Source organism: Cyrtonyx montezumae, unplaced genomic scaffold, assembly GCF_038088225.1.
Source record: "Cyrtonyx montezumae isolate F1298 unplaced genomic scaffold, pur_monq_1.0 scaffold_2, whole genome shotgun sequence".
Classification (NCBI taxonomy): Eukaryota; Metazoa; Chordata; class Aves; order Galliformes; family Odontophoridae; genus Cyrtonyx; species Cyrtonyx montezumae.
In genome coordinates this window covers 57,302,051-57,326,788 of record NW_027071936.1, presented here as the reverse complement: position 1 = coordinate 57,326,788, position 24,738 = coordinate 57,302,051, and the positions used below count along the sequence as shown (strand labels likewise).

Below are 24,738 nucleotides of genomic sequence, written 5' to 3'. Positions count from 1 at the left end.
ACACAGTATTATCAGAGCCTTCCCCTTGCCAGATCTCTTTCTGTCTTTGTTTTGTTTACTGATACTTCACAGTAAACCTTTGCAGTTATCATCAAGTACTCAGGCCATGATAACAACATTTTGCCAGGGCTTATACTCTACATTTGTTCCCTTCAAAAGCAATGAAATTTTTTTTTAACTGAGTATAGTTGACATTGCTGTTATCCTGTCAATCCCTTATACATTTACAAATTCCTGTAGAAAATAAAAAGTAGCTCCAGATAAACTTTCATTATATAAGTAGATAGCTTTTCTAAGCCCTGCCCTGTATTATCTCAGATACTGTTATTGCCTTCCCTTTAAATGGGTCTTTTCTTCTTTGAGCTTTGAAAGACACTATTCACATTTGAATTTGGGAACCATCTCTCTTGCAGCAGTGTTGTGAGGAGCTCTGGTTCTGTTTCATTTGGGCATATGGGGAAGGCAAGAGGAACAGGGATGTGAGAGGAATTCTGAAAATTTTGCTGAGGCATTAGCCAAGGTCTTTTAATATAATGTAAAGTTCTGCATATATTCCTTGTGAGGATTTGGGGTGGGGTACAGGACTGTGTGTGCTGTTTTGGACTGTGATGCTGCACTCTATATAAGCCATCTTTAGCATTATTGTTTTGTTTTGAAGTTCGCATGTGCGAGAATTTAGACCCTGTGGTGATTGAAGCTCAGGCCTGCAAACAAAACAGTAATTTCAGGTATTGAGTCTGGAAAGGACGATGACTCCATCAAAAATGTGAGCCTTTGGAAACGGGACCAACAACACAAAGAGAAAAACCTTTTCTGAGGACACAAAGTTTTATGCTTTCTGAGGCTGAAGTTATGTTTTGACAATTGCTAGGGTTCATAGCTGGTTGACTTTTAAAACATCACTTACTAACAGTCTACTTGCTGTTCTTCAGTGGGATATGCAGTGGTGCTGTGTGATGGATCACTTTCCTGTGATAAAACTGTAGATGTCTGCATATATTTCTGCACAACACATGCACATTTTGGCAGTGCCTTTCCCATCCACCAATAGTCTACATTAGGTCAGAGGAACCAAAGGCACACTAAGAATCATGATTTTTAACATGAGATGAAAGCTTTTCAGCAGATGGCAGTTCCTTCTGAGAAACATATTTTTATGCCTCAGACTTTCTTTGTGATTCAGGAAAACAGTGCTCCGGCAAGTATTCCTCACCCAGCCCATCCTTCTGCACAAAGCGTGGAATTCTGTGCTAAACTACTCTGTGATGATGTAAACATCTGTAATGATGGCCTGAATGAACATACCAGTTACATGGCCTTCAGTGCTGTTCTGTCTCCAATTGCTTAGCTTTATTAGGCATTCTGAACTGACAATGTGCCTTTTTGTAGTGTTTGTGTACCCCTACATTGATGCTAAGCCACAAATAGCTGAGCTGTGAGTGCTCTATCTCACCTGCATTTTCAAGGCTGGACTATGCCCTGTCTCTGGTTGCTAGGCGTATTGTAAACGCTGCACGTCCTCTGCAACACTGAGAATTGCTCCTGATTTCCTTTAACAATTCTCCTGGTTTGATTATGCTGACTATAGGAGCTATCTATAAAGAATTTCTGCTCATAGAATTGCTACCTTTCTTTCTGCAGTAATATTGGGCTTTCATGCCTGCAGTAGTTTATGCAGTGTAATTAATCTAAGTCGTTCTAATACTTACTGTGGTGAGGCTACAAAAGCAATAAACAGTGCAGATAAGGGATGAACTGGTTTAATCTCATTAATTAACAAAACACAGAGCATCCGGGTACAAATATTACTTCTCTTCTAATCACTGGCAGTTGGATGAGACACACAGAACTCAGAAAATGCATCTAAGCTGTAAATGAAGGTGTAGTTCATTTAGGTTTCCTTTTTCTTTTCTGGTTTTAATAGCAACTTCACATCATAATTAGGAGGATGAAATTCTTGCCAGCCAAGTGCATAGTTTGGACAGATTAAAGGCAAGAGGTATGAGAAATGATAATTGCTTCGTGCTTGTCAGAATTCTATTGAAAATCTGACAGGATAATTACAAAATACCTGCTTTGCAGAATGTCTAGGCAAATTTTTAAAGAGCAAGTTAAAATTGCTCGTTTACAGTCTGTCTGAAAAGTTTTGCCCCCTCTTCTGAAGTAATTCAGAACCATTTAGATATGTCGTACGTGTACAAATATAGACCTTATTCCCATGTGCATGCCTGGCTGCATTTCACTGCCCACCCCCAAAGAAAATTGTGTATCATTTTTTTGCACCACCCCCTCATCCTTCACCCACATACTCACTCTTAGCTTTCTGCTGAACATGATTTTTCACCTGATGGAAAGTGTAACCTTTTTGCTTTCAACAGGCTTGATCATAGCCATAGATAAATGATTTGAGAAAAAAACATTCTGATGGACTACGCAAAAAAGTCTGACTTGACAGACAGCAAAAAGTTGTTTTACTTTCAGCACATCTCATCTTAGAGGGCATTGGTGGTGCTGGGTTGGATGGTTGGATTTGATGATCTTGTAGGTCTTTTCCAACCTTAAGGATGTTACGATTCTGTGAAATGGCTTTTCTTCACTTGCTTTTGAAACTTAGAAGTCAGGCTCACCAAATTGCCAATTTTCAAAGGATATTCTAGGCAAAGGTGCCAGAATCATACTGACTCACAGTCCCTGGAGGTATTCAAGAAACGTTTACGTGTTGTACTGAGGGACGTGGTTTAGTGGGAAATACTGGTGATAGGTGGATGGGTGGACTGGATGATCTTACAGATCTTTTCCAGTGTTGGTGATTCTATGATTCTGTGATTTTAATGATAACTGAAAGACTGAAATTCTGACTTTCTACTAATCTTCATTGTATGAGGTCATTTGAATCACAGGGTTACAGAGTTCTGCAGAAAGGCCACAGAATGGCTCAGGGCTCCTCTAAGAGTTGAGTTTAGCTCTGTTTAACCAGCTGTGACCAGCTATAGGTCCTGACACCAGCATTACCTGCTCTCCTCAACTCCAGGCTCTGGCAGGGCAAGAGTTAGTGCAGGATTCATGGAGGAGGATTAAGAGACCTTGGATAGTATAATGGGTTTGTAACAAATGAGATGAGGTCCACAAAAACCAGTTATTTCAATTACTGCAATTCAATGTGAGTCATCAGTGTTGGTATTGTAGACAGACAGAGATGCTATGGCCTTTGTACACCTTCTTTGTGACAGGATTTTGGTTGTGTCCCAGATAACAGGATGTGGAGACCCCAGGAAGGATCCCCATGGATGAGCTGCTGTGCTGTTCTGTAGCTGTAGTCAACTACATGGTGTATTTATGTGTATTTTATGTGTTTTCCCAAAGAGATGCTTTGGGACCATAGTGATAAGGTTAATTACTGTAAATTTGAAGCTTACTGTTTGTATTCTTATATGAGGATAAGATAATCTTCATATAGAGATAAAAGAGAAAGGATAAAGGTGCTGAGCATAGAATTAATTTTATATTGTGTACATCTGTATATCGGATTACCTTGTTACACAAGAAATACGTGGTACAGATTGTGTAACAGAGTGTTTCTTCTATAGAATTCTGATCTCTCCCTTGCTTCTTTTTCTTTAAACAGTTTATGAAGAACCAGAAGACCCCAGTAATAGATCATTTTTTTCAGAAATAATCTCTTCAGTGTCAGATGTCAAATTCAGTCACAGCGGTAGATACATGCTAACAAGAGATTACCTCACTGTCAAGGTTTGGGATCTGAACATGGAAACAAAGCCTGTAGAAACATACCAGGTAGGTATCTCCTACTAACCTCCTTCTCATTGAAACACAACAATAGAAAAACATCTCTCTGTTAAAAACTGAAGGATTTCTTAATCTTTTCCTGTTTGGTCTGAGAAGCTGCAAGTTAAGAGCTGTTAATCAATGTGATTTAAAGTCCTGATAGTGGAATCCTCGCAGTTGCAGAAGGACAGTTTCAGCATCAGTAAAGATGTGCAAGTCTTAGGGAATCAGGATAACAGGGCAGAATGGGCTCTCCAAAGAAACAGTACTTCCAACAAGGGAAATCATCTCTTTACTTTGGCATCCGTTTTCAATTGATGTATTCTACTATTAACATTTGAAAGAAAGTGAGGAAAGGATGTTGTGAATTGATTAGCTTTCTGCTCCCTCTGGGACTGCTGAGAGTTTACACCTTTATCATTTCAGAACTTTTCTTTTTAAACCTTCACTGTGCCTTTCTCCCTCGTGCCTAGTTCTAGAAGAGGTCGTTGTTAAATCCTAACATTACCACTGACGCAGCACTTTGTGAATGCCAGACAGACACATCTGGTTGCCTGAATTCATTGTGATGTTATCCAGACAAAATGCTGGTGGCTGCAGCCAGCGCTGCGTTTGTGCTCTGACATCTGTTCTAGTTGGCAGTAGAGGTCTGAGCTTACATTCTGTGATGTTGCCTCGAAGAGAGAAAATGTGTCTGAGGCACAGAAAATGCTTGTAGCAAACATGCAGTGAGAAAAAGCTGTTAAACTATCTACAGAAGAGTATGAAAAGAAGGGAAAATGCTGTTCATCTGGCTTATATGCAGAGTCAGTCCTGCAGGAATTTCATGTCTGTCTGATGGCAAGTGGGGCACAGTAGTTCACAGTAACTAATAATAAGATTGTTTTTAAGTAATATGTCGGGAGAATTTGGTGATGGGTCTTGTCAAAACAACCAACATTTGGCATCAGTAAGATTGGAGGTGTTTATTAGGAAATGTTCAGTCGACAAAGTTGGCAGTGTTTTCCACTGGACCCTTTGCATTTCCGTGGATACCCTTTGCTATATCTGCTGTTAGCACTGGCAACCCTGAGCCCGTGTGCCTATAAAATGACAGGATTGGTTTTGCTCTGAAAATGGCAGTATTTACAATGCTAAATGTGTTTGAAATGTTGATATGCTGTAAAAACCAAGTGGGGAGGGTAAGAGTGAGACAGTGTTTTATAGAACAGAATTGTATCTCAGATTTTAGGAACTGAAATAATATTTTATAGTTATGCTAATAGAGTAGGCAGCCTTCTCTCTGGAGAGGAATAGATCTCTCTGCAGAGCTGGTCAGACAATCTCTGCAGAGCTGGTCAAGCCAACCTGTTCATCTTGGCTTTAAACTCTGCTTTTATTTCCTTCTGTTGGTAGCTATGACACCAGTTGGCCACCTTTGAATCAGTCTGGCACCCAACAGTGGGGCCAATTAAAAAGTTCCATTTCTCCATGCTGAGATATGGAAATTGAGTATAATGTAAATTTTTCAGTACTGATTATTGCAATCAGGACAAATAACAACAAACACCTGAAAACAGAACTGTGTTCTGGCTGGTTTACTTTTTTAATCCGGGGACTGCCTTCAGTTTCCAGTGCTTTGTAACAGACATGCAGGTGCATTGCCAAGTGCTGTAACTGTATGAGGAGAACCCACAGCTCAGAGGCCGTAGAAAGCCTGCAGCACAGGGCCGTGTAGGATTCACACAGTCCAACTGTTCTCAGTAACCTTTGGTCTCTTTTCAACTGCAGAGAACTTTGTTCTGAAGAGAAAGAGAAAAAAAAATAGTAGTGAACTTATTATCAAGTTGTTCGTAGGGTTATCTCATTTAAATCTCTCAAGATTTTGTGGTGGATCACCCGAAGGCAACAAATAAACCTAATATTTTAGGTTATGTACCTACATACTTCTCATTATGTGTATATCATTTAAAGTTTGTATTTCTGATTTTGTTGACTCTTTGGTAGCCACTTAGATGTTGTCTAACTGGAAGGCTCACCAAGCAGCAGGTCATGATAGGAGATTTCCCCACAAGACTATAAGAAAGAGCAGAGTTTATTTATTACTGTATGGTTTAGTTATTGGAATAGAATTTTAGTGTCACCAAAAAATCAAATCCTCCTCCAACTTCTCAGCAGTGCTGTGGCCAAAAGACTGCTATTGCATTGAGCAGCTGTTCCAGAAACGCTTTATATGCTGACAGTGATTCATCATGATTTTCTTCTGTTTGTGCTTCACACAGAAGAAAAAAGGCAGAGTATGGTGCCCTGGGCAGCTCAGAGAGTGATAGAGTTGCCAGTGCTTGAGCACTGCAAGGCATCCTTGCCTGAAAGGATGCTCTTTTCTTGCTGCCCAGGTGAATGATTCCAGCAGAACCATACCAACAGCTACCAGAAGTGAATGTGTTTGGAGCTGATAATAGATTGATCTGCTTTTGGCAGGGTTTGTTAGATAGGGATATTGACTAATGTGTCACTTCAGCACAATTCCTGATGGTGAATAGTCAGTCCCAGTGAAATAGCTCCCCACGTAGTTGTATGGCTGTGTACTTGTGTAGCAGAAATTGCCTAGATATGACCATGGAGGTCTGACCTAAAACAGTGAAGGAAAAGAGAATGCCTGAAGTTAGGAATGAATTTGTTTGGGATTGGGATGTGTAAAGAACAGTAGGTACAGATGAAGCAAATCTGATTTTACCCCCAGTCTGTTGTGGCAGATGAACACAAAAGCGAGGTGAAAGTTAAGTGTTTTCTGTTAGATTTTCCTAGACTCTGTGGCTCTGAATGTGGTCAAATGTGGTGACCAAAGGGTCAAGGGGAAGAGCAGGCTGCTGTCCCAGGCAGGTTGGCAGTCAGACAGGAAAAAGGGGCTGAGACCTTGGAGAAGTCAGTGAGACAACTGAGAGAGAACATGCAAAATGCTTGAGAAAATGCTCAGCTCTGAGCCGTGGACACGCGTTGCAGAGGGTGTGTGCACTGTGGTGGTCATGACAGATGGCTGCTGGAAATGGGAACCAGAGAGGCCTAGAAACAGCAGTCAGCAGGCAAATATGATCTGCTTTCTTTACCTGCCCCACCCTTCGTGTTTCTTCCAGGTATTGGGAGCTCACGAACAATACTGGTAGCACAAAAAAATTCTAAAAGAGAAAACAAAAGGGCTTAATTACAAATGGTGCAATAAACTGCTTCAGTTCTAAGTATTCTGACCTGTGAGGGTAAATGCTCCTCAGGGCAGAGGAGGGTGCTGAGTTTGTGCAGGAAGAACCACGTTCAGGAGACCCTTATTCACATGGCCATGAGCAGAGCTGTCTGCACAGACATGCAAAACCAGCACCCCTGTAACAGAGCTCAGCAGTGCCCTTGGCTGTTGGGCTGGTGTGTGTCCCTGGAGGCCCTCCACACAGCTCCGTTTTACAGTTTGTGCAACAGCTAGAAGAATGAGAGTGCATTTGTAAATTCACCTAGGCAGGGATTCTCTAGCTCATTATTTCCATGCAAAATGAAACCAATCATCCAGAAGGAAAACTAATCAAATTCAGCAAAGGACTGAAACAGTTTGCGTGAGGTCTGTCTCCTTATGAGAACTCTTTTTCAACCCAGAGGAGGGGTCTTCTCCTGGTTAACCCCTCTTTTCAAGTATGTACGTTGCTTATAAGTCTCAGCCAAATAGCAAACATCTTTGGGCTAAATCAATGTTCTCATCTGCAACCTACAGAACTGCAACCTTGTGCTGTATTTTACTCCTGAAATACCTTACCCAAACATACGTATTACCATACATGACAGGTTCTTTTAAGAGAGCCAGGTTCGTTCTGCCACAAGAAGTGATAATCTGCTTATCTTGGAATATGACATTTTTGTTACAATTTAAATTAGATTTCGTGCACATTAATTAGCACATCTAGGGCATCAGGTGGTGAAACATCTTTGGGAATTAGGCTGGCATTGAGAAAATCACCCAAGCAAGAAACAAGTGTGCTGTGGAGGGGTGGTTTGCAGCCTGCTGAGGGAGGTATGCTTCATGCCTTCCCGCAGCAATAATTCTGCAGCACCTGGTTAATTGGGTTGTGGGAAGGCATGGATTGCTTCTTTAAATACACTATCTTCTGCAGTGTTACCAATCTGTGAGGCATAATTTGCAAGTGACTGTGGGAGATAAAGCAGGGAGGGGGGGACTGGCTTCGGAATTGGTTGTACTGTTTCATGAATAACAGCTGTTGTTTTCTATGAAACAGGTCCACGATTACCTTAGGAGCAAGTTGTGTTCCCTCTATGAAAATGACTGCATCTTTGACAAGTTTGAATGTGCATGGAATGGATCAGACAGGTAATCCATCCTCATGTCCACCACTGTGTTGATTTAGCAAAAGAGCACCCTCCATATGATGGGACCCCTCAGAATGTAAGGGATTACGTATGGTTATTTTCCATATAAATTTCCATCTCTGCGTGCTTGTGCTCAGGCTGATAAAAGGTGCACAGTTATTGATGCAGCTGTGTCTCCAGCATCCTTGGACAAGATGCATATATGCTTTTCTAACCTGGCTCATGCCTTACAGGGAAAAAACTTCAATCCATTTCTGCCAAAACTGTAGGTAGGCTGCAAGAATTTAGAAGAATTCTGGTGATGCACACAACCTCATCAGCTTACTGAGGAAGCTTGTGTGACCCTGCATTTACACAAGCTCCTTCCAAAATCCAGTTCATTTATTGGAAATGGGGAGGGGAGGACAAGCAGAGGCAGATCCTGCACCTCATGAGCTCCCCTGCATTATGCATTCAAGGATAGGTTCCTGTCTGTATCTTGATCACAGCATCTTGTTAAACCTTTTCACCAGAGATACTGGCATAAATGAGGAGAGAGAGGGAGGATGAAATTCAGCAGTGCCCTATTGCTAGCAGATAGTAGTGGTACTTTGGGCAGTGGGAATATTGCACTATAAGAACTGAGCAGCCTAGAAGACTGGGAAGATAAAAATGGGTGAATCCAGGAGTATAGTGCAAGGTGAGGATTTTATCTAAAAGAAAGCACAAACTTCCATTTTTACCAATCAGAAACGACTCACAGGGACATTCGTACACCATGGAAGGGATTAGCAGACTGCAGAATGCATGTGGCAGAGAGGGCACAAGCCAGGTTGGCATGGCACCTGGAGACTCCCTGGCTCAGCAGAGCCAGAAGCCAAAAGGCAAGTACTGCTGATCCATTTGGCATGTGCAGAGAGCTTGGAACTGTGCCTTCAGCTCACTTAGCCTCACCTTTGGGGAATGCAGTCCATCTCGTGTCACAGCAAGCAAGTCCTGCCTGACCAGAATGGGTGAGACAGAGTGTAGAGCAGGTGTGAAAAAGGCATGGTGGTCCTTGTGTGGGCTGGGCTGGGATATCCTGCAGAGACGGGAGCAGTGCTGACATTGTGCTGCAGTCTCATTCAGTGGCTTCTGTTGTCCTTCATCTGGAAGGCAGATGAGCTGATCAGACAAATGGACAGCTGCTCTGGAGAGAGGAGAGGGTGAGATTTTATCTAGTAAAAGAGGAGCCAAGGTTACACTCATTTCTAAGTACATCATGGAGGCATATGTAAGGAGGAAGAGGATCTGGCTAAGCTATGTGCTAATGATATTTCACGCCTCAGTAATATTTTCTCACAAGGATACTCAGTGTTGAGTATACTCCGTGGTACAAACTGCAGGCCATTTAAAAAGATGTAGCTGGACCACCCTTGGTTATGACTGCACCTTGGGAACCAGCAGTTGTGGAAATGTCTTCAGAATGCTCAGAAAGTGGGAACAACTCACAAAAATTTGAGGGGAAGACCCAGGTTTTGAGGCTTCTCTCTGATCTTCCAGCGTTGTCCATGAGTGGATGGCTTCAATCCAGAGATTCTGAGTAATGCTTAGTCCTGCTGGGTAGTTTGGCTCTGCTCAAAATACCAAAGTAAGAGCCTTCAGTGGTGCTTGTCCCTGCCTAAATCTGATACTGAAGAACCACACAATCACCAGATTATAGGAACGTAGAATCATTTGAGTTGGAAGGGACCTTTAAAGGTCTTTTAGTCCACCTGCCCTGCAATGAACAGGGACAAATCGAATCATTCAGATACTCTGAAACATGAACAGACATTCAGGTCATTTCAAGTCCTTTCAGGCCATTTTGCCTATCCTCAGTGGGAGTTCCTAGTGTGTTGTACACGATGGGCAGCCATGTGGCCCAGAGTCCTTCTCCCTTTGTCACATGAAATACTGCCCTCTGCACTGATGAAGTGAGACCACCATCTGGATGGCTGCCTGCTAACAGCGCAAGTTTTATTCAGTAGCAGGATGTAAAATGAGTGTCATATTTTAGCTCCTACCTGACAGATCAGAAAGATCAGCGCAGTCAGTAATTATTAAGTGGGAGCCTTGCACTGCGAGGGCTTAATTTGTTGTACTGCCCAAACATCAGGGGGTTGTTAGCCTTGCACAATTACCTGATCTGTCACTAAGTACAATACACTGCTCTCGAGTGCAAGGAAGCTACTCTGTAGAGTAGCTGGCAACGTTTGACAAATGATAAGGGTCTGTTCTAATTTAGTTGTTTCTTTTTAAGAGACAAATATACCAGTGCTGATTTTCATCCTTTTTGATGAGGAAATCCATGTTCACTCTTTGAGATTCTTGCTTCTGTGCACAAGTATTTTATTTTACTACACGTTATGGGATTATTTTGATTCTGGTGGATCATAATTTACATTACACTAGGGTACCAGCAGCCATTAGCAAACAGTTCATTTGAATAGTAAAGTCACTTACTTTGATCCTTTTGATATATGTTCTTCAGCAAAGCCGTTCTGCTAAAGGTAAGCAATGCTGTTCCTAAGAGATGCTGTAATATAATGTTTACAGCATTAATTCATATTCACAGCAGTAATAATTGTAGTTCTAAACATGTTACTTCTACGCTTTGCAGAGTTTACAATGACAGTTTAAAGTGAAAAGGTTGTTCAATTGAAAACGAAAGCATGCTTGTTACTTGGGGTAAAATAGTTTTTAGTAATTTCATCATTATTACGGAGTTACTGGAGGCAATGTTAGAACCTGATGGTGAGGCTGTTAGGAAAAAAAAGAAGAAATCAATGTTCACGAGCTGTGATTAGAACGTGATTGATGCTCAGTTTCTCCAATGAATAGGAACTAATATGATCAGACAGAGTCTATCTCATTTGCTGAAGGGCACATTAATCAGCAGGCACTTGGGCAGAAGCAGTGGTCAGGGGGAGAGTCAGGCAGAGGTCTTACTGTAATTCAGCCAGATGAGCATATATTATCTGTGGTTGAGTATATTACACTAAAATCATGCCATCTTTATCGTATATACATCATTGCATGAGTCCAGAGAGTATGTGAGCTCTGCTTTGTATCCCACTTGCATTCTGTTCTTCCTTTCAATTCCAAAGTCACGTCGCTACTTCCACAGCTGATTGTGATTTACTAAAGAAGTCAGTCAAAGAAAAAAAAGCAGTGTAGTGTATTTGACATGGTAGCAAATAAATACCTGAATGGTTGTTCTGTTTTTTTAAGACTGCAGTGAATGGTGCATGGGAGCCCTTCCAGGGAGGGCTTCTGAATGCCATCACCATCAGTGCTGTGCTGTAAGCAGATGAATGAAGCCACACACAGCTGTGCTGTCAGCCCCTCCCTACGGAGCTGTCAGTCATCCCAGGGGTACAGCCGTCAGCCTTCCCTCGTCAGGCAGAATTGGCAGTCCTGGGGCACAGGACACTAACTGTTCCTGCTGGCAGTGAGCTCTGTTCTGGAGTGCTGGGGGACGTCAGCTTATCAGGGCTCAGCATGACTCGTGTTAGCTTGGGAGGGCTGGGGTACCTCTCTTCTTACTTGCAGTCGTATCCCACCAGCGGGGTTTGAACAGCTGGTCTTTAAGGTCCTTTCCAACCTAAGCCATTCCATGATTCTCGTGATTGTCACAAGATGTTGGGCCTTGCGTGTTAGTTGCAGAAGACTGCAGGTGTGCTGCCCTGCTCTGATAGCAGGTATTGAAATCTTGCAGGTGTAAGGACTCGTTATAACTGGGGAGATGGTTTCAGGTGTTGGAAATGACCCCTTCTGTGCTGGGTGCAGCTCTGCAGAGGCTCAGGACAGCATCTGGAGGCAGCTCTGGTGGGCACTGCTCTGAGTCTTGGATCCCATGGTGTCTTCCCCTTAGAGAGTTAAGGGGTGGGCGGGCAGGCCTGGTTTCATTTTCCCATTGTCCCTCAGCCTGCCCTGTGCTGGTCATTGAATCCTGCCCAGTCCTGACCTTGACTTGTCCTATGGGCTCTTGACTGGCAGTGAAAGGGGGGAAGCTCTGATATAGGCTGGACTTCTCTACAATAGAAATCTATATGGGAAGAAAAAGTGTTACACAGCTCAAAGACCAATCTGACCAGAATTGGCCCAAAATGGATTATAGAAGAGTCTTTAAAACAAAACAGAACAGTGTATGGTTGGGTGTTTAAGCAAGCCCTACTTCTGGCTGATAATCCCAGAGCTTCAGGGTCACGGCAGCTGAATCGAGTCCTTGTGATAAAAACTGTGTGCAGAGATGTTTGACATTGAAGAGCTTAGCTTGCAGTAAAGAATTGCAATAATGTAGGGGAGTAACAGAGATTTGAGAAAGACAAAAGTATGCCAGTCCTCAGTGACTGACTAACTGAAAAAAGCTCAATGCTTGAATAATAGTGTGGAAAACAATCTGACTGCAGTTCAATGTGAATGCTGAGGGCCTCTTCAGATTCCCCGGGGTTGGTGGAACAGGAAATACATTGATGTTGGACCTCCCCATTTACCTCCTGTAAGAATACATTTGTTCTGTTTGTAAATGTAAGTAAGGGTTGAACACTTTGCTTTCAGAGATGAGGGATGTAAGTGTAGCAGTGAGGTACCTCTGGTTGCCTCATTAGTGAGGAAAAGCAGTGCAATGTCAGTGCAGGCTGGAGGAACTACTGAGGTCATGTGTTGCTGTGTAAAGCGTTTGAAGAGTTGTGAGAAACTCTTCTGCCTGAATGAGAGGGAATGGCTTTAAGTTACACCAGCGAAGGTTCGGGTTGGATATTAGGAAACATTTCTTTTCAAAAGGAGTGATCAAGCACTAGCACAGGCTGCCCAGGGAGGGGGAGGGGTCACCATGCCCAGAGCTGTTCAAGAAACGTGGAGATGTGGCACTGAGGGACATGGTTAGTGGGCGTGGGGTGATGGGTTGATGGTTGGACTGGATGGTCTTAGCAGTCTTTTTCAACCCTAATGATTCTGTGATTGTTGGAGCCTGCTCGAAGCGGCAGGCAGAGAGGAGGGCTCAGTCCCTATGGGATTAGACCCTTAATCATTATCTCATGGTTGTTTTTTTAAAGCAACTGTGCTCCTGCCTGCTCTTTAGGGGCCACTGCTCTGTTGTGAGTCCAGACTGTCTCTGCATGGCTGAGGTGTTCCCTCTGACTGTACTTCTGAGTGAGATGAGAGGTGCTCAGCCAGAGCTCATTTGGGTGCTGCCTCACACTTCTGTGGGTTGGGGTGGGCAGCTCTGGTTGTTTGGACCACCCTCACTGGGATGGGTGTGGGCCGGGAGCTCATGGTAACACTGCTATGCAGAGCAAGCCAAAGACACAGGGTAGGCATTACCTGTATTCAGCTACTATTTCTATATATGCATATATATATACATGCTACTATTTCTATATATGCATATGTATATAAATCCTCCTTATGGCAAACATTCCGTCACTGTATATTATATTTTCATGAACAGGAATAAATCACAGGGTTACATTGAGCTCTCACTCTGTTTTATTGTTATTTTAAGCAGCAGGTAAGGTTATAATCCATCTGGGTATGTGACCTTGAACAAGAATGGACACTTTCTCATTTCCATAATGCTATTTTTTGCTGTGCCACTAAAGTACAGAAAAACAGGGCCAGCATGAAAAGAAACCGTATACATATGTTAAAAACAAAACCAAAACACCCTGCAGTGAATCCAACCACAGGGAACAGACTTAAAAATATGTGAGCTGAAGAAATTAAAAAGCAAATGGACTGTAAAGGCAGCTTTACTGCAAGCAAAACCTGAGAGAGAAGAATTTTGACAAGCACCTATCTGTGTGGTTGGTGTGTTGGTCCATTGTGTGCACACGAGCACCGATCCCCCCTGCAGCTCTGTGGGCACGTGGGGCCCTGCAGTCCCAGCTCTGACCCCTCTGATGGTGCACTGTGCTGTCAGCATCACACGGCGTGGTAGTGCCAAGGCAGGAAATCTCCTCTGCTTTTTCACATTTCAATTTTTTACCATTGTAGCAGGAGTCCTAATGATGAGGTGCAGTGATTTGGAAGGAGTGAGACGTTAGATTTACTGCTGTTTATTCAGGTTCTGAAATGGGCACTAATCTTGATCAATAGGCTTGCTGCAGCGTCTGGGATACGTTTCATCAAGCTGTCACACTGCCTGTTTTTTTGTTCAGCCCGTGAGATTGCTCACGTGCAGCTCAAGCAGCAGCACAGTGCCAGGTGGGGCAGGTATGAGGTGGGTCTGCAGACAGCCCCGCTGCAGCTGCTGCTGCCCGTGAACAAATGCAGAAGCAGTTCAGTACAACACGTAGCCATGCTAGCTGCACGCTGCACAGGACAGCTCCTGAATGCAGGGACTCCAGATCTGCTGATCCAGGATGCAGGGCTGAGAGCACAGCTCACACTTTGCATTGTGCCACTCCTGGCCGGCTGATCAGATCCCCCCAGGGAGGAGACAGCAAGCTGTGAAAGCAGTGTGGCTGTCAGCCGTGGCAGAGATTAGTTTGTTAAGTGCAGAACATGTGAAATACGCTTGGTTGGGCTGTACTGAACAGGCAGATGTTGACTGACTGCCCACGTCTGCCTTAGGACTCAGTGTGCAGCTCCTCCTGGGGAGACACAGTGGTTTGGGGTGGGTTCCCCTTCTGGAATGGAAGTGCTGAAAGTCATTCAGATGGGGCTGAGAAGGAAAAAAAGCTGAGCAGAGTGTGGTCCCAGCGATGGATAGTGAAAAACTTCGCAGGAGGCTTAGAAGTCCATGACTACATGAATCCAGTAAGCCGAGGGCCAAGGATGAAATGCTGAACTCCTTAAAGCTGGTGACAAAATGTCTCCCCGCTTTCTCCTGGATGCAGAGGTACATCCTGACTTGAATTTTCCTTCAAACTTTCAGTACAAGAGCCAAAGGCACCCTATTTGGATTTCATTGGATACCCTCTCAGGGAAGGGGAAGACCTCGGTGGGGAGAAAGCTTCACTTTGGGGAAAAACTCCACAGTTTGTATTCTCTCCCAGCTGAAACCAGAAGACATCCAAATGTTGGTGCTCAGCTGTCGCGATCAGTTTGCATTAGCAGACCTCCCCCAAGCTGCTCTGTAATTCTCTCTCTGTTTCCATCCCCCCCCCCTCTCTCTTTCTCTCCCCAGTGTCATCATGACAGGTGCATATAACAACTTCTTTCGAATGTTTGACCGAAACACCAAGCGGGATGTTACCTTGGAGGCATCCCGGGAGAGCAGCAAACCCCGCGCCATTCTCAAGCCCCGGAGAGTCTGTGTTGGTGGCAAACGAAGGAAAGATGACATCAGTGTTGATAGTTTGGACTTTACTAAGAAGATCTTGCACACAGCGTGGCACCCGACCGAGAACATCATTGCTATAGCAGCGACAAACAATCTCTACATATTTCAGGATAAAGTGAACTCAGAAATGCACTAGGTTTATCAGTATCCCTCTGTATCTACAAACCAGCCTCTTGAGAGTTGTAAAAGGATGCGATCTTCACAGAAATTAGGGCTTTTGTGGTGGGATTTGTAGGTGGCATCCTTTCATCCCTCAGCCTGTATCATTACTGGTGGCAAGCCAACTATTCTCATCACTGCAACTGTATGAGTAAAAGGCACGACTGCACATCCAGCCCCGTGGTCTGTGTCGGTTCCTTTAATCCATCAGGGGCACCTATGCATCTGGGGAGCGTTGTGAGGAGGGCTGGGACTCCTCAACTCCTGTCAGTGCTGTGAGGGTCTCAGTGGTTCACAGGATCACGTTGTTCTGGTGCACTGCCTGCTTCTGCAGCCCACACTTACCACACTGTTAGAGCTTTCGCTTTGATCTCTTGATTTTATTTTTTCAGTGACATTTTTCTGTCATTCTACTAAGCCGAGCCTGTTTGTGCATGAATGAATGAGTAGCCACAGCCCTTTGGATCACGTGGCACGTGGGAAGGGCTTCCCCAATTCCCACTGGTGTGAAGCTGCCCTGTGTCCCCTGTCCCATTCCCTTCTTTACACTCCTCCATTATTTATTCACATTATTAACTTTGCGCTTCAACTTCTTGAGTGAATAAGCAGCGGGCTGCTGGAGTTACTCAGCCAACTTGTTTTAGGAAGTTCATTCTCCCTCGATCTCTGTTTAATATTTAGCAGCTTTCTCCCAAACTTGGCATTACCACTGTGCAGGGACTGGCTGCTCAAACACAGAGATAATCCATAAACCTACACTGTCGCCTGGGGGTGGGAATTGTGGAAGCCTTGGCCAACAGCGCTGTCCTTGGAGGCAAATCCTGACTTCAGGGGAAGCAAAGTCACAGCTCAGCTGGACACTTCAGGAAATCCCCACATTTGCTCAGTGCAGCACGGTTATTTTTGTCCTGGCATATGGGGAACACAGACAGTGCCACGGTAGCTGTAGCTATAAAAGGAACAGTACTGTGAGAGGTGACATTGTGAGTCCACTGCTGGGTGACGCGGGTATTCCTGGAGAAAAAGCTCCAAACCTTCCACATAATGCATTACTGTGAAACCCATAGCTCTATAGCTCTCACAGCTCTGTCTCTGCTTTCAAATGAATCGGATGTAAGTGGCAAATGAAAGGACGTGGAATTACGTGCTCTGTTTTGGAAGTCTGTGGGAACAGTGTAGTGGTAGGAAGTCCTCTTCGTGCATGAGAACGTTCTGTCTGCCTCCCCAACAGCTCTAGAAGAAAAATCGATATCCCCAAGGATTTCTTTGCAAATCACAAACACAAGAGCACAGCTGAGCTGACCGTGTTAACGTGCCCAGATTAAAACTCCTCAGAAAAACAAACAAACGAAGAAAACCCACTTCTTTAAGCCATTACACACCCATTTCTTTGGTCAGTGGAGAACATGCTGATAAAGGGATCTGCATGCTTCTCCGTTCTGGTTCGGAGGAAAGGATGAGTGGAAAGCTACTTTAAAGACCTGAAAAAACCCAGCCTACAGCTCTCGTGTAAGACGTCCCGGCACAGCACGGCAGGCTGCCTGTCTGAAGCTCCCTACATCAGTGCTGAGTGTTTCGTGTGTAGAAGCACAAACACACACGCGTCGGTTTCCAGCCCTACTGAACACACACGGTGTGAAACGTGTAGGTTAATTCTAAAGGGAATGAGGAATGTTTCTGTATAAAATGCTGTACGCTGCAGCAGGCATGGACAGTGCGTGTACATATTTATTCTAATGAGATTTAACAAAGTTGCTTTCTTTTTTTTCCTTGTAAAGAGGTTGAAGAACGTGGTAAGTTGTATAGAAAAGTTGCTAATGCCAAACTACTGCTTCAAGGGCATCATTCAGTTTCTTTGACTTTGGACCTCCTCATTAACCTTCGCAGCTCAAGAAACGCTATGAGCTCATATTGGCATTTACAGGTAGAAGTACTGTAAAACATATTTAGTCTTTAACATGCTCGAGTAAGAGACTTAGAGATAACTTATTATAAAGCAGCTCTTAATACAACTTCTTTTCTTTTTCCTTTTTAATTTGAAGTACCTTACTCTGTTATAGCTCTGGGTACCAAAAAGATCGTGTTAAAACGAAACAGAAATATATCTTTGGAGCTTTATGAAACTAATGAAATACCCAACCAAAATAACACAAAGTGATTACAGAGGAAGTAAATAGAAATCTCTCAAGGACCAGTATTCAGTCACACCGTTGACTTTGCTACTACAGTTGTTTCCTGGTCTTCTTGAATGTACGGAAAGTTAAAATCATCATTGTGAACGTTTCCAACTTTCTTTCTCTTTTTAGTTTGAGCTTTCAGTGGTGTAGAGTAAATGATGGTAAAGTTGGTAAATCTGATTGTTTTGAAAGCTGTTGTTCATGGCTGCATTCTTTGTGTTGCACAAATTAGCTAACTGTTGTTGAATAAAAATATAAATATGTTAATACCAGCTTTTTCAATAAAATACGACAAAAAAAAAAAAAAAAGGCACATGTAGATGACTTCAAGGCACAGCTTATTTTCAAGCTAGGTGTGAGAGACCTGGATTAGACTCCTTTTACAAAGCAGGGACAGTCACAGGGATCACTGAAGTGTGTTGGGGCAAGTGGGGAAGCAGATGTAGGGAGTGACTTACTGGTTTAGCATGATGACTGGTGCCTGCACAGACAGTGCAGCTGGAGATGCACTTTTTCTTCACTTCGGATGTAGCTCAAGTTAAATTATGTTAAGCCTTTAAGAGGTGTGAGTCTCAGTCTCCTACAGGTGGAATAAGAGTCGCACAGTGTGAAGGGATGCACATCCATAGGACAGATGGCAGCCACGTGGCCAGTGTCCTGGTTGGGCACCTCCATTACCACTGACCACGAGGGCGAGCTGCTGCAGCATGCACTGACCCGGCCTCCCAGCTGTCAGCATCCTCCCTCCTCTTCACCACCTTTCCTTCTAGCCTCTGCCCTAGGGGTGATAAAGAAACCCCACAGTTTCTTTATCGCAGCCAAACCCAAACGAGCTGATTTGGCACACAAACTTAAGGTGAAGAAGGGCTTCACCTCGTAGTCCCAGCTGCTGCTCAGGTATCCCTGGTCGCCATGAGGCCTGCCCAAACCGTGGGCTTTCCTTCTGTACTTCAGCCAGCCAACCCTGCCTGCATGTTCCACATGGAGCCAGTGGCTCAGGATGCCTCCGGAGCTCAGCACACACGTGTCACACCCGGAGGGGCTGAGTCAGCCCCTCTGCTGGATGCAGACCAGAATGCTCTTGCCTCTGCTGTTAGAAGAGGCAGTGTACTGCTTGCACAGCTCTCCCAGGGCTTACTTGCTAATTCTACCCTTCTCCCTTTGCTTCTTGGGAAGACCCAGTCAATCTCCCTCATTTAGGTGGACAAATATGACGGGGTACTGAAGAGAGGAATCTCAGCTGTAAACCAATACATCAAGCAATTCACTATTTACCTTTCTAGTTTCCCTTTTTATCCCTAAATGCCTAGCACAAGCAGGATCCAGATGGCCAACTCGTCTGCTCGTGAAATATTCACAAAAGCCTATTTAGTAGCAGCATACAGCAGTTTAACCCTTTGTGGAATGGGGATGTGGGGAACTGATCTGAGCTGCTGGGTTTCCGTGTTGGCAGCCAGCAGCTCACCCTGCTGTTGGGCAGAGCTGTGTCCTTTGCACCCTTCCAAGGTTGTGATAAGTAATCATAGACAAGGGGGCAAGTATAAGGATTTTTTTCAGTAACATCATTACCACCACTTTGCTCCCACTCCCAGTGGTAATCCTTTTCCTTTTGCTGATTTCTCAGTAAGCTGCATCAAGTCTAAAATTAGAGCATGAATTCACTTATCTTTCCCATGTGGTAGGACCTCAAAAGGCAACAGGATCACTGGAGGGGATAAACGTATAAAGAATTGGGCCTAATTTTTATAAGATGCTTGGAACGGGGTTTGGTTCTTCAGTTTTGAGAAGCTATGAAACTGCATGCACGTTCAAAGTACATGGCAGTTTGACATGGATCCTGGAAAGTGCTGCTTTAGGAATGAAAGCTTCTAGCAGAAGTGATTTTCTTGTTGTAATTCTCTCAGAAGCTGGACTAGGATCAAACTTTTGCTCACATGAAAGTGAGCACAACTCCCTGACAGCGCTGAAGTTGAGGCTGAGGTAGCAGGCGTTGCACATGAAGCACTTGACAGAGCAAACTCTTGCATTCCTGCAGCTATAAAAGCTTCCCCAAACACAGCTCACCCCAGCAAGGTACAGATCACCGCTTGTCTTGCCATTTGCTGAGCAAAGACAGTGAGTGGGACAAGATACTTACACCAACGATTCCATTTAACATTCCACTACACAGGTGCTCAGAAGAATAACACCCACAGCAGTGTCTTATTGTAGAATGCCTGGTATTGTTCTGGGCAGCCACTCCTTGTCTGAAAACTAACACTGGTACCGTGGGCACACTGACCCAAGACAGCTCAGCAGATTCCCCAAGCAGGTACTAACTTTAACACAGGACCAAATCCTTCCATCAGCAGTGCTGGCACTGTGAGTTGTCTGATGCAGGAGACAATGCTCACAGTAAATCCATGTGCATCTCGAGTCCTCTCGTGGAAGAGGTGGGGAGGAGCACAGTGCCATTTCCACTATCACCCTCTGTCATCTCTGTAACACAGTCTGAGCGGAGCAGCTGTGGTCTCCATTTCTCACAGCTATCGATCCAGGCTTCTGCAAACCCAGATAGATGCTGCTGCCTCAATTGCACTGTGTCAACAGTATTAAAATACCTTCCGCAGCCTTAAGAGCTTAAGACTTTAGACAGAATGCTTTATACTGCCTTCCTCCACACACATTGTTCAAACCAGTATGGCTCAGACAGGCTTCTTAAAATGACAATTTTCAGCAGTTGTTGCAATACTGCTAATGAACCTCCAGGAATCCAGAGCTAACATTATAGCTGGTATCTCCTCATCCCTTTCCGGGGCCACAAGAAAGGTCTGCTTGCCCAGGCAGCCCCAAGCCCAGACAAACCCCAAATCTATCTGTCACTAAAGGGCAGAGAAGAGCCACAGCAGCTAAAGACTATGGAAGTCAGGGGACAGAAAGGATTCTCCTTGTTCCCACCATGCTGTCACATCCACTAAGTGCCCTGTGCTGCCTCCACGCCTGCTCTCCCCTTGCTGCCCCTTTCTGCTTTCTCACCTGGATTCCCCTTTTAGCCTCAGCCCACTGAGCGTGGCCAGAAGCCATCAACGCACACCGGGGTTCCACACACAGGCAGCAGGAGCAGTTAGTGTTGGTGTGATGGTGAATGCCATCATCTCCCCATCTCCTCCCCTGCCACAGAGGAACGACCCATTTGCCAGTACAGTGCATTTCAAGTGGAAGATTTACAGAATCTGTGAGATTGTATCTTAGCAACCACTGGGGCATTAAGAAAGCAGTTTAACTGTTTAAGTTTTCAATTAGAAGATCCACAGGGCCATCTCAGTGCATTCAGAGACCAAGTGACCCTGAGCTATGGCCCTTTCCTGCACACACAGGCTGGGCAGGGCATGGCCCATACCTACAGCACCGATCTCCTGCAGGAGGTGAAGCACACAGAGGGCTTCTTGCAAAGAAACCCTGAGGTTTCATTAGCTGGTCTCATAGGAGCCAAAGCAAGACTTCCTGCTTTCCAAGAGAGAATAGAGAGCTCCCACAGTAAAAACCCAGACAGAAACAGGCACAGATGGACCTTCATGAGATGATGCAATGCATCTTCACCCTGCTTTGTGCAGCCTAGAATCCTTTCCCTCAGTTCTCATTTCCCTCCTCTATGAACTGTAGTTACTTTGCACAGAAAGATAGAACCACAGAATCACAGAACTGTAGGGGTTGGAAGGGACCTCAAGAGATCACTGAGTCCAACCTCCCTGCCAAAGCAGCTCCCCAGCCCAGGCTGCACAGGTAGGTGCCAGGTGGGTCTTTAATACCTTCAGAGAAGGAGACCCCACCACCTCTCTGTGCAGCTGTGCCACTGCTCCATCACTGCACTGTGAAGAAGTTCCCATGCACATTTGTGTAGAACTTCCTATGCTTCAGTTTGTGGCCATTTCCCCTCATCCTATCACCACACACTGCAGGTGTTATTCCATAGCTGTACTCCATAGCCAACCCTGGAAGCACGAAAACATCAGACACTGCCAGGCAGCCATTCACAGACTGCCATGGCACAGGGAGCAGTGGCAACTCTTGTCTTTTCTACTCTTGCCTCATGGATGCACTGCTTTGGAGAAAGTAAATGTAATAAGGCAACATTAGAGCAAGAAAGAAATTCTTCCAGGACAGTTACCAGTCCCAGAGAAGACTGCTGGATGAGAGCTGTGATACAAGGCACACAGTGCATGCATGGACTCGTATTTGTGCTCCAAGCTGCAAGACAGATGGGCTGCCCTGGGCTAAAGAAACTTCAGGAAATAGGATTGAAAAATTCCCATGGAGTCCCACTTCTGCAACAATGATTAAAGATCAGTTGAACCGTTACTAGAAGCTGCATTAGGAGAGATCTATGAATCATCTATTTACAACTCTAGGAAAGGATCTCCTGCAAAGAGCAGGCTCAAGGATTTGTTATTACAGAACCGTTTGCTGGGGTCACCATTGGTCTCTCATGCCAGCAGAGGCTCACACACAGGCAGTGCTCGGGCAGTAACTGGGTGTGGTGGATGTGGAAAAGTTATCCAATTCCTTACATCTGCTTTGAACGATATTTAGCACCAGGACGAACTAAAATTGCTTTGCACAGCACCAAGAAATAATCCGGATTTTGACTGAGTATTTGAACTTGGATTAATATTACATTACCCAGCCAGCAATATCCACCCTGACCTTTGAGCTTTGATTCCACACAGATTCTTGATCAGAATTCCATCTGTTCAAGCAGACTTTCAGAGGCATCCAAGCCCTATTAGAATAACATTTCCATCACCTAATTAATTGTTTGAAGCTATTCTCAGTGATTACTTATTGAAGTTATAGTTTGTCACCTGAGGCAACAGAACGTATTGTTGTCGTGGAAACATCTCCGCTGTGACTGGCTCTGAATAGAGAGGGAGGAACAGCAGAGGGAACTGCAGAAGCAAGGCTTTGTTGAAATGCTTCACTCCAGAAAGTGAAGGAACATTTCAGATAAAGCCAGGCTGCATGGAGGTCCGAACCAGGGACACAGTGCACACAGATCACTGAGAGAGGAGGGGTCAGTGGGTTTGGTTTGAGCACTCTGCTGCAGTGTGACACAGCCTCCCTGCACCGCCATCTCCCATGGCCAACAGCAACATCTGCAAGGCCCTTCCTGATGTCAAAATGCTGCTGTTGCAGGAAGATCCTGTCGTCCCCAAAAGCACAACAGGAACTCTGTAACAACCCGCTATTGCCTCTCCATTTCATTTAGAAAACATTAAACTCTGACTTCTGGGATTTGTTGTATCAGCCTTTACCTGGTGTGTGATGGCCACACAGCCCCTCTGCTTTCCCCACATCTGTGGGCTCATTTCTAGCATGTGCACATCTAAAGCAGAGCTGCAGCCAGAATTCCCCTTAAAACAGCACGTCTTCTACCTAAGTTTTTATTAAACGCTGATTACCCCTATTCAGGTAACAGAAAGTTAAAAGCATTTTGTCTAGATAAGCCCTGATACTTTTGCATCTAACACGAGTGTAGCAGAGAATGCCATTTCTACCAGAACAGGCACTGGGACTGCATGCTGTCACCACGCAGATGACAGCAAGAGCAAACAATGCAGATTCACACCACCGTATCTGTGTTACAAAAGCCTCCTCAAAAAGGTGCTGAACTACAACGTAGCCAGAGAGTGCCTCTCACAAGGCAGCCATGCCCTGTTTGGTTCACTCTTGGTTCATCATTACACAGTGTGCTTTCACATTATTACAGTCTCAAATAGAAGAAACACTGCAGCGACAACTTTACTGGTTACTGCTTGTAACTTGGGGGGCTTGCTTGAAATTGGACCTATAAATAGTTATCTATTTTTTTTATGAAGTATTTACTAATCGAGATTTCTCCCTGCAATGGAGTGAAAGCAGAAAGTGATTCTTTTGTTCACTGCCGGTGCCCTCTGGAGACAGCAGCTGAGGGAGAGAAAATGCAAAGTGGACCTGGAGTGCCACCTGATGGCACCGCATTAAAACCACACACGTTACACGTTTTAAATTGCAGAGAAAGGGCAGACACCTTGTAAAACACATGGAAGAGCACCGTCTTCTTGCAAACACTACCGGAGACGTTGAGCAAACAAGCACACAGAGGCTGCAGGTACAAACAGACCCCCAACCTCACGCTGAAACGCAGTGCAAGAAGTGATACACCTCAGCACAAAGGTTAGAAGTTCCACCTCCCAGTCACACGATGCTGCAGGAACCCAGGCTTCAAGATGACAGCGTTCTGAACTCCATATGCCCACGCAGAACAAATTATGGGCAGATCTGCTTCAAGTTATACTTCACAGACAATGAACATTCCCATTCTCCTCCTGGCCGCGTCTAAGTGGGTTTTGCAACATGATCTCAGAAGAGATGCAGTCTGAAAGCTGGCAATAAAGCATCACGTTACTGTCCTGCCACGTCAAGCAGAAACTTCCAAAGTGCAACCCACTGTAAACTCTCTGCTTTTATACTTCCTTTCTCCCATTGCCAAGTGATTCTTCACCTGCATTTCAGCCACAGACTGCCAGCAGCAACCCCAGCCACACAGGGCCAGCAATGAAAGATCTATCAGCTCTAAGCAGAGCTCCTGTCCCCATCAGAGCCAGGAGAACAGGGACATCAAGACAACAAAACACTGGAGCAGGCATTTCTGCTTGTACCCTGGTCTGATTTTCATTACTAGTTGCAGGTGGGATAGCTGAGAACTAATTGTGCTCAGCCTCACTCGTTAAATCTATTTCCCTACACTGAACTCTGGGGAAAACCTTTTTTATTTTGTAACAGGTGCTGTGGATGCAGCACACTATGAGTGGTGCTGGGGAAACAATCCAGACAGATCCATTGCAAAGGTGTGGATTTCTTCTGCATGAAGCTAGCAGAGCCACCATCAAACAGGTCGTGCCATCGGTCTCCAGGACTGTGCCTATCAGCCCAGACCAGGCTGCAGAATCAGACTTAAGAGTGTTT

At 44.7% G+C, this 24,738-nt stretch overlaps 1 protein-coding gene across 6 annotated transcripts in view; it reads left to right on the top strand.

Moving 5' to 3' along the window:
* PPP2R2C (protein phosphatase 2 regulatory subunit Bgamma) overlaps positions 1–15,975 on the top strand; it is a 167,572-nt gene extending 151,597 nt beyond the window's left edge. For all 6 annotated transcript variants that reach the window (XM_065735821.1, XM_065735825.1, XM_065735819.1 and 3 more), the window contains 3 exons: positions 3,626–3,795; positions 8,040–8,131; positions 15,263–15,975. In XM_065735821.1, the coding sequence (XP_065591893.1) occupies positions 3,626–3,795; positions 8,040–8,131; positions 15,263–15,554 (554 nt within the window). In that variant the 3' untranslated portion in view covers positions 15,555–15,975. The remainder of the gene's footprint in view (positions 1–3,625; positions 3,796–8,039; positions 8,132–15,262) is intronic.
* Positions 15,976–24,738: the final 8,763 nt, after the last annotated feature.